This window comes from Peromyscus eremicus, chromosome 1, assembly GCF_949786415.1.
Source record: "Peromyscus eremicus chromosome 1, PerEre_H2_v1, whole genome shotgun sequence".
In the NCBI taxonomy this organism is placed as follows: Eukaryota; Metazoa; Chordata; class Mammalia; order Rodentia; family Cricetidae; genus Peromyscus; species Peromyscus eremicus.
Genome location: NC_081416.1, coordinates 89,930,475 through 89,945,803, shown reverse-complemented (window position 1 = coordinate 89,945,803; position 15,329 = coordinate 89,930,475). Strand labels below are relative to the sequence as shown.

At 49.5% G+C, this 15,329-nt stretch overlaps 1 protein-coding gene across 1 annotated transcript in view; it reads left to right on the top strand.

Annotated features, from left to right (window-relative positions):
* Mical2 (microtubule associated monooxygenase, calponin and LIM domain containing 2) overlaps positions 1-15,329 on the top strand; it is a 189,961-nt gene that overhangs the window by 70,798 nt on the left and 103,834 nt on the right. Inside the window, 2 exon segments of the mRNA XM_059268759.1 lie at positions 9,790-9,997; positions 13,289-13,405. Of these exon segments, the coding sequence (XP_059124742.1) occupies positions 9,790-9,997; positions 13,289-13,405 (325 nt within the window).

Sequence of the window (15,329 nt, the reverse complement as noted above, 5' to 3'; positions counted from 1 at the left end):
TGAAGGTAGTGCGAGCAGTGCGGGCAGTGCATGCAGTGCGGGCAGTGCATGCAGTGTGGGCAGTGTGAGCTGTGTAGGCAGTGTGGGCAGTGCAGGCAGTGCAGGCAGTGTGAGCAGTGTAGGCAGTGTGAACAGTGCAGGCAGTGCATGCAGTGCAAGCAGTGTGAGCTGTGTAGGCAGTGCAGGCAGTGTGAGCAGTGTAGGCAGTGCAGGTAGTGTGAGCAGTGCAGGCAGTGTGAGCTGTGTAGGCAGTGCAGGCAGTGTAGGCAGTGCAGGCAGTGCAGGCAGTGTGAGCTGTGTAGGCAGTCCAGGCATTGTGAGCTGTGCAGGTAGTGTGAGCAGTCCAGGCAGTGCAGGTAGTGCGAGCAGTGCAGCCAGTGTGAGCAGTGTAGGCAGTGCAGGCAGTGTGAGCTGTGTAGTCAGTGCGGGCAGTGCGACCAGTGTAGGCAGTGCAGGTAGTGTGGGCAGTGTGAGCAGTGTAGGCAGTGCAGGCAGTGCGACCAGTGCAGGCAGTGCGGGCAGTGTGAGCAGTGCAGGCAGTGTGAGCAGTGTAGGCAGTATGAGCAGTGTAGGCAGTGCAGGCAGTGAGCAGTGCGGGCAGTGTGGGCAGTGCAGGTAGTGTCAGCAGTGCGAGCAGTGTGGGCAGTGCAGGCAGTGAGCAGTGCAGGCAGTGCGGGCAGTGCGACCAGTGCAGGCAGTGAGGGCAGTGTGAGCAGTGCAGGCAGTGTGAGCAGTGTAGGCAGTATGAGCAGTGTAGGCAGTGCAGGCAGTGAGCAGTGTGGGCAGTGCAGGCAGTGTGAGCAGTGTAGGCAGTGTGGGCAGTGCAGGCAGTGCAGGCTGTGTGAGCAGTGTAGGCAGTGTGGGCAGTGCAGGCAGTGTGGGCAGTGCAGGGAATGTGAGCAATTTGGGCAGCTCCAGATCTTATTCTAGTCTTAATGCTACTGTTACCATTGCTCCTCTCAGCAGAGATGCACATGAGCCATAGTGACTCTCTGCTAGCAGGGGCTGGGCTAAGGTGGCACTTTTGTCCTGGCTTCAGGATCTTATACTTTAGGTGGGGAGGTGCCATGAGGCCCAAATACCACTCCCCCAAAGACAGCCATAGGGGCAAGGAGTGTACTTTCAACCCCTAGACCAGTGCTAGCTTGAGCATACTCATGAGGCTAAGGGAAGAATGTTTGCAAGTGGAGCTTCCCTGGCCCAGAACCTGGGCTCCCTGCTTACACTGTTGTGAGAGGAGGAGAGTACTGGGACACTCCAGCCAGGGGAGGGAGAGAGGGAATGGAATGTTTCTCTTGGAGGAAGTATTTCTTGAGGGGAAGCATGATGATGGGAGAAAGCTAATGTGCCTGTGGATCTCTGTAGTTATTAAGTGGAGTGTGGTAGTCAGGATAGCTGGGTGGGAGAGCAATACAAGAGAGAGTTGGGGCTGAGGATGCCATTCTGTCGGTAGACTGTCTAGTGGACGTGAAGTCCTGGGTCCAGTCTGTTGCACTGCATAATCTGGGTGTGGTGGCACATGTCTCTGATTCCAGCACTTGGTGTAGGTGGAGGCAGGAGAATCTGAGGTTCAAGGTCATCCTTGGTTATATATCAAATTCAACACCAGATTGGGCTACATGAAACTGGACTTGGGGAGTGGGGTGTGTGGAAGTAGTCAGGACATTGGATGGGGCAGGGTCCCACCAACAAAATGAGATTTAGCATCCTGCCAAAAATGGAGTGTGAAGTGTTTGTGAAGAGCCTTCCCTGGCCAGCCCTTTCAAGGACTTCTTCATGGCTGCGATCTTGGTGGCCATATCTCCCGTGAGGCTCCCTCCTTGTCGCTGTGCAAACTGATGCTATAAAGTCCCCCAGCTCCCACCATGAGCCCCCTCCCTGCAGGCACGAGGCAGGTGCCTTGGCTTCAAACACTTTTCTTCCTATGATTATGAACAGGCTGGTTTTGCTTGCAGTCATCGGCTAACAGCCACGGACTTCCTGCCTGGGTTCAGATAAGTTGCTTGTCCCAACAGCCAGAGGCTGTGAAGCCACCCTAGGAAGTACGCTGGCATGTCTCTGGCACCAGAGTGCTGCCCCAAAGAGCCAGCATGTCTGGAGGGCTATCATTACCAAGGAGACCCAGCTCGCCGTAGAATCCTTGTGCTAGCTGATTGAAAACACTGCACTGCGGCACCTGTCCCCATGGCTTCCTGGGAGCTGCACTGGCTGAAGCTCCATCTGGCCTGGGAACTTCCGCCCTGGGGAAGCACAGTTGGGCACAGCCCTGTCCTCCTGTGCAGAAATTCCCTGTGAACCCAGGTTGAACTCTGGCTGCATTCATGTGGCCTCGGTGCAGGGAGAGGGGGAAGTGACCTCTGTCCATTCTCACCACTAAGTTCCTGTTAGTCAGGTTTTCCACTCAGGCAAGCCATTGAGAGCATAGGCCTGAGGTTAAATCCAAACTTGACCATTTACCTGTTACATGGTCTAGGGAGGGATTTCTTGCCTTCTTTGTCTCCATTTTTTTTTTTTTTTTACTCCCTCAAAATTGAGGACTGTGCTCATGACTTCTAAACTGAAGGGCAGAATATTCACAAATGAAACTGTCCTTAGACCCCCACCTTTAGCCCCTGGGCACGCTACTCACACAAGGAGGCACTCTGTGTGTGTGTGTGTGTGTGTGTGTGTGTGTGTGTGTGTGTAGGTATGTGTGTGGGTGTGTATCCCCATGTGCTTTAGGAGGCCAGACAAGGTGTCTTACTCAATCACTTTCTGCCTTACTCTTTTGGGTCTCTCACTGAGCCTGGAACTAGACTTGCAGTCAGCAGGCTCCAGTGACTTCATGTCTCTGCTCCCAACAGTGCTGGGGTCACAGGTGTGTGCATAGCTACACCCAGCCTTTTGTTTTGTTTTGTAACATGGCTGCTAAGGATTTGAACTCAGATCCTCATGTGTGCACAGCAGGTGCTCTTACCTGCTAAGCCACCTCTCAGGCACTGGTTTAACCTTTCCACGCCTCTGTCTCTCCATTTCTAAGGTGGGTGTGATGCTGACCCTTTCAAGGGGCAGTTAGAAAGACGAGGTCCAGGAAGTGGTTAGGGCGGCGGCCCACAGTAGAGAGTGCTGGCAGAGTGCATGTGAGCCATTCTACACTTGGTTTCAGCTAAGGGCCTGGGCGGGCCAGCAGCCATGCAGAGCAGACCCCTGTCTGCTGGCCGTTGCTGTGCTCACAGCACCTCACCATAGCCCTGGCCCACACTGCACCCAGGGAGAAGGGAGGGCGGAAGCAGGGCAGAAACAAAGACTGCAGACTACCGGGCCCTGCACTAGCCCTGGGTGCACTCGGTGATCCTTGCGCATTCTGTGCTGGGTCGCAGTGTTCCCGTTTACTCATGGACTAGGAGGAGATGTGGTTGGAAGATGCACTGTGCCATCAAGAAATGAGTGAGCGGGTTGGGGGGATGGCTCGGTGTATGAAGTTCTTGCCGTGTAAGCGGGAGAACTGGAGTTCAGCTCTCCAGAACCCACCTGAGTGCTGGCTAGGTGTGGCAGCCCACCTGTAAGCTGGGCTCAGAGGCAGGGGGTCTCCAGACCAGGAGCAGGCTAGCTAGCTAGACTAGACTAGCCTGTGTCTGTGAGCTCGGTGCCCACTTGAATAAGATGGAAAGTGACTGAGGAAAACTTCAGTCACACACACACACACACACACACACACACACACACACACACACACGTGCCTACACCTACATAGGCGAACACACATACACACCCATATATACAACACAAACACATGCAAAAAAAAAAAGAGTTGGCAAGATGGCTCAGTGGGTAAGAACACTGGCTGCTCTCACAGGGGATCTGGGTTCAGTTCCCAGCATCCACATGGTAAGTCACAGCTGCACGGAACTCCAATTCCCAAAGAACCAACACCTTACGGCCTTCACAGGCACTTGCAGGCAAAACACTCATATACATAAAAATAAATAAAAGTTTACAAGAGTCATGCTTTCAGGGCCCCATCTGAAGTGCAGCAAGAGTTCTGTGTGAGATTCCTGGCCGGAATCTACTGGCCGTACACTAGCTGTTGTCCCGACTCTGGCTCCTTGATAAATAGTCTGTTTTTTCCATGCAGTGTTTGTCTCTTGTTGAGAATGTGCAGGCCTGAACTCTACCAAGCTTATCTTTACAGTGGATTTCCTGCTGCTGGTGGATCTGCCTGCTCCCCAATGAACAATAATTCACATCACCCAAGTGCAAAGATAATACTGATGTCCGTGATGTAGGTGGCCTTGGCAGACCCCTGCTCCTTCTGTCTGGGTGGGAATCTGCAAACATTAACCCTGGCTGGCATGCACCCAACATCCCTCTCGTGGTCAGAAAGCCAGGACTGAGTTGGCGGGGAGTGGGTGGGTGGGAAGTTCATTCATCCATCAGCTATGTGTTGGGCCTCCTGTGCGTACCAGGCAGTGGATGAGCTCAGGCACACAGATAACACAGAGAGGATGGGGCAGTTCTTGGGGCCCAGCCAATGATAACATAAGAGCTCGTTCTGGGGCAACAGTAAGGACTGAGCCAGCAGGAGCATAGGAGGAGTGTGCGGCCTAATCTAGGGACTCAAGGAAGGCCTTTGGGCTGGCTCTCTCTCTCTCTCTCTCTCTCTCTCTCTCTCTCTCTCTCTCTCTCTCTCTCTCTGTGTATATGTGTGTGCACAATCCTGTGTGTGTGCTCATGTGTGTGTGTCTGTGTTCATTATGTGTGTGTGCACGTTCGTGTGTATGTGTGCTCTTTGTGTGTGTGTGTGTGTGTGTGTGTGTGCATTCATTGTGTGTGTTCATGGATGTGTGGTAGGTGCACATGTTTGCTCATGTGTGTGTATGGAGGGCAGAGGGCAGCCTTGAGAGTCACTCTTCAGGAGATATTTACCTTGTCTTTTGAGATAGGGTCTCTCATTGGCCTGAGACTCACCATTTTAATTAGGCTGACTAGTCAGTGAGCCCAGAGATCCACCTGTCTCAACCTTGCTGCCTCCTCACAGCTGTGTGACATCAAACACAACTCTGTCTCTGTCTCTCCGCCCCTCCCCCCACTCTTTTTTTTTTTTTTTTTTTTTTTTTGCTCTTTCTCTTTAAAATGGGCTCTAGGCCTGAACATGGTTCTCATGCTTGTACAGTGAGCAATCACTGACTGAGGCTGGGTTTTAACCAGAAGCTCTGTTTATTGAAAGTCAGACATAAGTGGCAATTGCTGGGTGGGTCTGTGGAAAGAGGAGGGTCCTTTGCCTCTGTGTTCAGTCTACTGGGCCACCCTTGTCATCCAGAGCATCCACTGACCATGGGCATCCCAGGAAGCCAGTGCTGCTCCTCTGCCCAGACACGTGGCTGCACGGTGTTTGGCCGCTTGTCAGGATACCAAGTCTCCATTCTAATCATAACTAGCACATTCCGAGGGGAACCGTCCTGCCCCCACTGCCCCAGCCAACAGGCCCTTGTGCCAGCCGAGATTTTTCTCCCTTGATATAACTAAGCCCATTGGCATTTGCTTTGATTAAAATCATGGTATGACTGGCATCTCTGAGATTCCAGGCCCAAAATATGCAACAAAGCCTAGGATGATAGGAAGGCCAAACAAACATTCGCTGACGGGACCCAGGTGCTGCCGAGAAGACTGGACATGAGTCCTGGCTAGTGTTTGTACACTCGAGGTACAACGGTCCCTGGCTGAAGAAGAGGTTTCCTGCCTTGTCTGGGTACCAGAGATGGATTAGGCATGGTGAACGAAAACTGCAGAAGGCCTCTGTCCTCCTCACCCTCCATCCTCCAGCTGGCCCAGCTCTGGCCGTGGAGTGACAGAACTCACCAACGGGAAAAATGTGGTAACTGCAAAGACATGTAATGGGTCCAGACTTCGCCCAAAGCAAACCCCACAAGCCTGGGGTTTGGAGCCGGTTCTGAAATGACCGTCATTGTCTGGCTATGTGGAGCAAGAAGCTACGTGGAGGGTGAGATAACGTGCGGATCTGGGCTGAGGAAGCTGGTTTTCTCCAGGCACCTCTGTCCAGAGAGGAAGCCAGCCCCCCTCCCCCTCCCCCCCCCCTCCCCGCACTCCCCAAAGTCTCTGGGGGTGAGTCAAATCTCAGCAGTGACTTCATTTCCTCTAATTGGGTATCTACAAACTCTCTGGAAGGTTCCAGCCAGTAAACTACACTGATTGCAGTGTGGGAGCCTCTGATACACTTGATCGCCCTTTCCCTCCGGGACCCTGGCGGCCTAGGGAGTGACATGAGAGGATGGAGTATTTGCTCAGGAAGAGGGAAGTGTTTCTAAGATAACATTTAATCCCAAGTAGAGGGAAGTTTCCAGATGTCTCTGCAACGTCCGTCAGTGAGCGAGAAGTGGGTGAAGGCCTTGCTTATTGACTTGCTGAACAGCTTCAGCTATTCGCACATACCCCACACCCCCATGTCCACCCCACCCACCCCGCACACACACTCACCTGTGAACTCCTGCCGCTGCTGGGCTACCACCATGCTTTCGGGTCTTACACAGCACTGAAGAAAATTAGATGTCAGTGTGACTATCTACATCACCATGTGCCCCCTCTTCTGTCCTAACAGACTGTGTCCTCTCTGGAGAAGGACATGGTCTTCTTCAACATGCATGACTTGATATATGGACCTTGTCTCTTCTTCACCCACAGCCCGGTGCCAAGAAAACCAATGTGTTTAAGACCTTCAGCATCTGGGTGCAGACTACTCTCCTCTTTTCTCACCCCTCACCCCTTTTTCTCCAAATGGGCTCCAGCGGCTGAGATGTTTGGTTTTCTTGTTATTTCCATCAAACCAGAAGCAGGAGTGCATGGTAGACTTGGGAGCAAGACCATCTGGGTTTCGATCCTGGCTCTGCCCCTTTCAGTCTGACACCGTGGACCAGTTAGTGACCTTACAGTTCTGTGCCCTGCTTTTCCCATTTGGGAAATGGTCAGAATGAAAGTTCTCTTCTATGAGCAATAACAGTTCCTGAATTTGAGAAGTCAAACACACGACTGTAAGTGAGTGCACCACAGATGTGGGCTACCGTGACGATGAGGATGACACAGAAAGTCCCTCCTCTGAAGTCCCTGGCATTCTACCAGACAGACTTAGCTTTTCCCTTTCTGAGCATGAAATAGATTAACCACAAGACATTGTAGTTCTTTATTTCAAAGTCCAGATTTACCCCATGGCCTGGAAGTCTCTAGAAACAGGTGTTAGTTTTCAGTAATAAGACTCCACCATTCAGGGCTGGAGAGATGGCTCAGTGGTTAGGAGCGCTGGCTACTCTTTTGGAGGATCCAGGTTCAATTCCCAGCATCCATATGGTGCCTTGAAACCACCTGTAACTCCAGTTTCAAGGGCTCTGGTACCGTCTTCTGGCCTCCATAGGCACTTAGGCATACACCTGATGCACAAACATATCCACAGGCAAAATACCCATATGAATAATAAAATTTAAAACGTTGTAAAAAAAATAATAATCCAACATTCATACCAGTGTGTGTCATGCCTTTCTCTAATTACCACAATTTTTGTTTGTCTAACATTACCTAGAATTGGGTCCTGGGATTCTACCACTGGGCCTGAAGTTTTTATTTTTTTAATACTTATTTTATGTGTATGTTTGAGTATCTGTGTGTATGTGTGTGTGTGTACCACGTGCAAACAGTGCCCACGGGGACTAGAAGAAGGCCCTGGAACTAGTTACAGGTGGTTGTGAGCCATCGTGTGGGTGCTGGAAATTGAACTTGGGTCCTCTGGAAGAGCAGCCAATGCTCTTAACTGCTGAGTTATCGCCAGTCGATTTTTCTTTTAGATAGGGTCCCACTGTTTTATTGTATGTAATATAACCAACATACTATAAGATTTATCCTACTAAAGGATGTAACTATCACCGCTGCCTAATTCCAGAACATTCTAAAAGGAAGCCACATACCCAGTAGCATTCACGTCCCAATCTTTCCTTTGCTTTAACCTTATCACACCAATCTTTCTGTCTATACAGATTGCCTATTCTGCAGTTCAGATCCTCAAACCCAAATCAGCACCAGCTGGGTGTGGCAGCCCATCTGTAATTCCAGTGTTCAGAAGGCAGATATCAGGGATCCCCAGAGCAAAAGCAAGATGGCTGACTAAACTATCCTGTATCAGCAAGTCCTAGGGTCACTTGAATAAGGGGGAACAATTGAGGAAGACTCCTGATGTCAACCTTGGGCCCCTACACACATGTACCTGCACCCACACATGCAAATACATATAGGCACCCCGATATTACACCTGTATCTTGCTTATCCATTAATTCATAGGCTCACAAGTTGTTTGCAATTTGGGGCTGATAGGTATAATCCTTCCCTTGATGTTCATGGAGATGTTTTTGATTCTCTTGAGTCTGTGTACCTAGGAGTGGGATGGCTGGCTAATATGGTACCCCTGGGTTTAACTGATAGAGGAATTGCTATACCAGACTGTTTGAAATCATTTGCACTAGCAAGATGTGAGTTTGAATATTTGCAGCTCCTGATTCTTGTGCCTCCATCAAATTAGAACCTTTACTAGCGACGAGAGAGTGACCACTCACCTTGGCTTACTTTTGCATTTCTCTGATGACTAACAGTGTTGAGGTCTTTTTATCTACTTACTGACTCTTTGTGTATCTTTACTGGGGAAAAAATGCTATCTAAGTTCTTTCTCGGGCTTACTCAGGTATTTTAATTTATTTTTCATTTTAAGCTGTCAATTTTTTATGCATATTAATACAAGTACGTTATCAAGACTTATCAGTTATGTGGTTTGCAAATATTTTCTCCCATCAGTGGGACAGTCTTCTCTTGTTTCTTTTCCTTTGCCAGGCTGGGGAGGGGGTGGGGAGAGACAGGCTGGCCTGGGCTCACAGGCGTATGCCGCCATAACTGTCTTCTCTTCACTTCCTGGGCAAAAATAGCTTTTGAAACATTAGTTTTATTTTAAGATTTATTTTTATTTGTGTATGGGGGGGGGCTGTCAGATCTGTGTGCTGGTGCATGATGGGTGAGAGGAAGGTGTCAGATCCTCTGAGCTGGAATTACAGGTGGTTGTAAGCCACCTGACATGGGTGCTGGGAATGGAACTCTGGCTTCTAGAAGAACAGAGAATGCTCTTAGCCACTGACCCATCTCTCCAGCCCCAGCACCGAAGTTTTTAACCTTGCTGAAATCCAGATGATCAATATTTTCTCTTGTTGTTTGGCTCTTGGTCCTAAGGAAGTATTGGCTAGCCTTCGGTCACAAGAATGATAGAATGATGTTCCACACACTTTCGCGACTCGGAAGCACTTCCTTCTTTTACTGTGTATTTATTTAGTGCTACTGGAGACACGTAGCTCAAGGCCTTGCACATGCTAGGCTAGCACCCTACAGCTGAACCACTTCCCCAGCCCAATATACTTCCCAAAGGTGATCCCATTGACAACAGCCCTCTGAAGAAAAGCAGCACTTCATAGATCCAGTTCACAGGAGAGGAAACTAAGAGGTGGTGTACCAAGGCTGGGATCAGATCTAGTCCCGCCTTACTCAGAACCTCCTATGTTTCTTATGGTACCTTCTCCAAAAATCCCCTTCTGTGTCCTCCCAGGACTTGAACAGTGTCCAGTCTGTGATGGACCCACAGGGAACATACACTGGGTGGAGGAATGACAGACCCTAGCAGATGCCCAGGATGACGTGGCTGGTGAGGTCGTACCTCAGTGATGGCACTGCCTGGACGCTCAAGGTTGCTAAGTGTCTCCTTCTCCTCCACAGTGTCTCATCGTCGGAGGAGGACCGTGTGGCTTGCGCACTGCCATTGAACTTGCCTACCTGGGAGCCAAAGTGGTTGTAGTGGAGAAGAGGGACACCTTCTCCCGGAACAATGTGCTGCACCTCTGGCCCTTTACCATCCACGACCTGCGGGGCCTAGGAGCCAAGAAGTTCTATGGGAAATTCTGTGCTGGTTCCATCGACCACATCAGTGAGTGGGGGAAGGTCCAGGTCTCACTGTGGGTGGACCCATCTTGTCATATCTAGGAGCCCCCGCTGGTCCTTGAGGATCCATACATCCAACTTACAGATGTTACCTGAAGGACTATGCGTTAGTTACTTTGCTCTGCCTGTGGTCAAATACTTCGCAGGAATCAACTTGAGGAGAGGTTTGTTCAGGCTCATGGTTTGAAGGGACACAGCCTATCATGTCAGGGAAGTCAAAAAGGCAAGCAGCTGCATGGCTGATAGCTCATACCTGGGCAGATCTGGAAATGATGAGCAGCCCAGCAGAATGGCCAGGCTATAAACATCAAGCTCTCCTCCTCCCCCAGTGACTCACTTCTTCCAGCTAGGCCATATCTCCTAAAGGTCCTACAGTCTCCTAGAACAGTACCACTGGATGGGGATCAAATGTCAAAACACATGAGACTGTGAGGACATTTCACATTCAGACCATGAAGGCTACTTTGTGGGTTATTCTGGGCTCTGTGCTATATCCCATTGGTCACAGACTCTGGCACATACTGCTTGCCAAAAGACCTGTCTCCAGGGCCTAAGTGCTTGACACATAATAGATGAACAATAAACATCTGTTGAGTGGATGAATGAAATACAAAGCCCTGAGGTAAGCAGCGGAGTCTGTACGCTCTGGGAGCACACTAAGATTTTTGTCAGTAATAAAATGTGCTCTAATAGAGTGAGTCACATTCCCAGGAGGAATTTAAAGAGAGAACTCACAAAAGCTCTAACAGGGCCAGTTGGTTGAGACCTCCTTGTGCAGAGGCATTTGGACATTGTGCTGCTAGTCCTGGGGAGCAGGGCAGGTGGCAGATGAGAGGAGGGACGTAATTGGATGTGTAATCTCTGATGGACTGCTTACCAGTGCTCCTGAGATCTTTGACGAGAGAAGGCTACGTGGTGTGCCTTGGTGGAGGCTGGGAAGGGAAGTTGAGGATGTAGACCTGATGCTGGGCAGTCTCTGAATGCCCCTGTGGAGTATGGCTCCTGTTCTGCCATTGGTCACTCCTGGCATCTTGAGGCAAGATCTGTGCATACCAGTTTTGGAGAGATAACCTCCCTCCTCCTCTGAGCTTCGCAGGGAAGAGGTCTCTAGCCATCATCTCTATTACAGTGGAACTTATGGAAGTCAGGCAGGTCACATGGGAATCAAGTGAATTAAACACAAAGTATGTCTCTTTTATTTCTTCCTTACTTGGTTAAAATTCCTTACCTTCCTCAGACCTCGATTTTATCTCCTATAAAACAGGATTAATCTTGTCCCTTGAATTGCTAAGGGTACCTAGGGTCAAGTTTGTAATATGGTAGCACTACGTCTGCTATGTAGTAAGTACTAAAGTGCTTTGTGGCATATAGTAAGCAGGGTGCCATGTTTGGTCCTCAAACCTAAGAACCTTGTACGTTTCCATGGGGATGGGTGAGAAGGGAGCCCAAAGAGCCATGTCCATATGAGACCAGAATTGATGGGAAAAGTGAGTGGGGTGTGGGTGGGACTGGAGAGAATTATCAGCTGCTAAGGGTGTAATTTATTCAGACACAGAAGAATTTACCAGCAGCAGCCCCAGAGTTTATTCCCACTTTGGGATGAGAAAATTCCAGGAGTCCAATGGAAAGAAATTTGTATTTGCCCAGAAAGCCACAGCATGAGCTGGCGGGATGCTCTGACCCACCCAGAGAAGAAGGTCTGTTGGTTAGAATGTGGAGCACGGCTTTGAGCACAGTGCTAAGAGGATGTGGCATCATCAAGGGAAGTCCTGTTAGAATGGAGGTGGGGATTTATAGAGCACCTACTGTGTACTGGAAGCCAGGGACCTCGACAATGTGAGGAAGGTGTGGCCAAGCCTCCCCTGGAAGGACTGTCTCCTTAGCAGGTTGTGGCCTGGGCTCTCTAAACCCAGCTGTCTGGCTTCTGCTCAGACTGTGGGCGGTCTCCAGCCGCAGCTGCGCCCTCAGGTTCAGCATTGCTCAGCACTTCTCTTTAGTACTGTGTTAGAATGCTCCACTCCCCACCCCTGTTCTTCCAGCCCTAGGATCTTAGCAGTGGTCTGTGTCCTATGCCTGATGAAGAGAGGCCATTGGCCTGCCCTTTACACACTTATCTTCCTTTCTTAGCACCCCCAGGACAGAAACAGAGCTAGCCCTCCTTCCAACTCTAGTCCCTCTTGGATTTCTCTTCTTCTTCCCCCTTCCCCATCACCAGTCTTCCTGCTCCTCACCCTGGACCCCGCCTTCTGTGGGGACCCCATTATTGTTCCTTAGCTCAAAGGGTTTGTTCTAAAAGAAGAAGTGTGGACTGTCTGTCTGTCTGTCCACTCATACTCCTCCCATGGTTGTCTCCTTCCTTTCTGCTGCCACACTAAAGAGATTTTTACCCAGCAGCTTCCTGGCTCCGGGGTGCCCTGGCCTCATGTGGCCCTCATTGTTCTCAGTCTGTCCAGCGAATCTGATGATCCCAGTTGCTCCTCTCTTGCAGCCCCAGCCCAAGCCCCGGCATTCTGTCCATCTGCTTTCTCCATTAGACAGCATGTGCCCATCTTCCTGTGACTAAGATGGCACCTGGCACATTGTGGGTGCTCAGTGAATATTAAATGAGCTACACCCACTCAATACAGAGACGCCCACAGCAAGTTTACAACTTCTCACTGTGCAGAAAAATAGTTGGAGGCATGCCCTTTTGTGCTGAGCGGTGGGGGACAAACAAGGTTGCGCTCACTGAAGGCATTTGACATGGTAAAAAGTGGAGAGCATTCAGCGCAGTTGGTAGGGAGAATTCCCTGCCTTGCCCCTTCCCGTTGGAGATGGAGGAGCTTTGAGCATGGGCTGCATCCAATGAGCCATTTGATCTCTGACTTCCCTTATGGCCCTTGACTCTCACTGTCTCCTCCTCTCTCCATCTTTATCTTATCAGATCAGAGCCCGGCTCAGCAAAGGTGAAGGAAGGACAGTCAGCTCTTCCTAGTTAGAACAGCCTGGTACAGCTAGAGCCAAGCTGTCGGGTCAGACTGAACTGGCTCCACTCTGCTTTTTGCTTCTGTGTGGCCCTGAGCAGTCACTTGACTTTATCAAGTCTCAAAATCTCCTCTATTAAATGAAAATAAGAAGGTTCCCCAAAGGCCACTGTGTGGGATGAATGAAAAGGTCTGAGTGCTTGGTTCAAACTCAGCTGATACGGTGAGCCACACCTGCATGGTACTCACATACAGGTGGTGCTCAAGCATTGCTCCTAACAGTCCTCTCTCTCCCTTCCCTTCCTTCCTGACAGGTATCCGTCAACTACAGCTCATCCTGTTCAAGGTGGCCCTGATGCTGGGAGTGGAAATCCATGTGAATGTGGAATTCGTGAGGGTTCTGGAGCCTCCTGAAGACCAAGAAAATCAAAGTACAGTATAATTCTCCTTCCCTGCCCTGAAGGCAGATATTCCAAGCGGGCAGCAGCGCTGGTAGCTTTCAGAGGCTATCTCTGCAAGTTATTTTTGCTGGGAGCTGTTTGGCATACTTCCACTAACAAATACTTTACCTTTTTTGACCATTTTTGTGGCTTTGGGCTTATTCTTCAGCTCCCGACAAGGGCGGGGGTGATGGTGGAAATACTATGTGCGCCATGAAGCCTATAATTTGGTTACTCAGTCCCTAGGAAGATGCAGCTTTGACAAACGACATCCAGCCAGTGGCAGGAAAGAAGACAGATCTGGTAGTGTAATAAAGTTCACACAAGCTTCAGCATCTGTATGTCAGTCCGCACACAGATGGGTGGATGTACCTGCTGTACCCACAAAATATTGTAAAATACAGTAAAGAAATTGAGACTTCTAGAACAGCTGTAAAACAAAGGCTGTAGATATTTCTTGGAATACATATGTCTTAGAGTATTGTTGCTGTGAAGAATCACCCTGGCCACAGCAACTCTTATAAAGGAAAACATTTCACTGGGGCTTGCTTGCAGTTAGAGGTTTAGTCCATTATCATCACGGCGGGAAGCAAGGCAGCCTGCAGGCAGACATGGCGCTGGAGAGGTAGCTGAGAGTTCTACATCTCCATCAGCAGAGAGCAGGAAGAGAAAGTCACTGGGACTGGCTTGAGTTTCCAAAACCTCAAAGCCCACTCCAGTGACACACTTCCTCCAACAAGGCCACACCTCCCAATAGTGCCACTCCCTAAGGGCCTGTGGGGGTTATTTTCATTCAAACCACCACAACATATATATTATTCCTGAGATAGTCTTATGTAGTCCATACTGGCCTCAAACTCGCTGTGTTGCCAAAGATGACCTTGAACTTCTTTCTGAATGCTAGGGTTACAGGTATTGTAGGTATGCCATCATACCGAGCAGTATTTTCAATTTTATTGAGTTTTAATTTATAGATTAAAGTCTCCATCTAGGCGGGTTCTTGATAATATTCTTCTTTCTTATTATGCATACTTAAATTCTGATATTTTAGCTGAACATGGTGGTACATACCTATAATCCCAGCACTGAGGCAAGATGGTTGTGGGTTCAAGGCCAACCTGGGCTACATACTGAGAACCTACCTTAAAAAAAAAAAAAACTAGAAAAAAAGGAAATCAAATTCTGATCTCTTTTACACACCATAGTCATGGAATTTGTCTATCAAGGTTTCATATCTTACTGTCGTTATTGCCTCTTGCCTTGGAAATGCTGAGTTTTGAGGCAGTGTGTATTGGAGGCTTTGCTTTTTCCCATGGAAGGTACACCCCTGATTTCTCCTGGTCTCAGCCCAGTATATTTGACAACTTGGGGAGGATTTCCTTGCTTTTCTAACAAGACACTATCATTTGGGACACTCAGAGACTGTGTGCTCTTGTTGAAACGTCTCTGCTGGATAGTCGGTCCTAATTCTGAGGACCCAGCCAGGCTTGCCCTGACAGCAAGAAGCAGAAATGCGAAGTGGCTTCCCGACATCTCCTACACCCCGGGGACCTGCTTGACAATGAGAAGCCATTGAAGATGGGCTGAATACGGGTGAATCTGGTGTGATGTAGCAGGGACAAGGGAGACTGGTTTGAGATAGCTGAAGGTTAGCATCCTAGCACAGGTCAGTGAGACCGGGCGTGGAGCTGACCAGGCGTGGAGCTGACCAGGCGTGGACCTGGCAGTTCCTCTCAGCTTTGTGCTGGATTGCACTGATACAAACCCAGAGAGAACCTAGATATGGACTGTCCAGGGGTGCCTAGCCTGCAGCCTGGGAACCGCATGCTTCCCAGGATAGCTATGAATATGGCCAAAGAGGAAATAGTAAACTTATTAAAATATTATGGGAGCTTTTTGACATTAAAAAAAACCT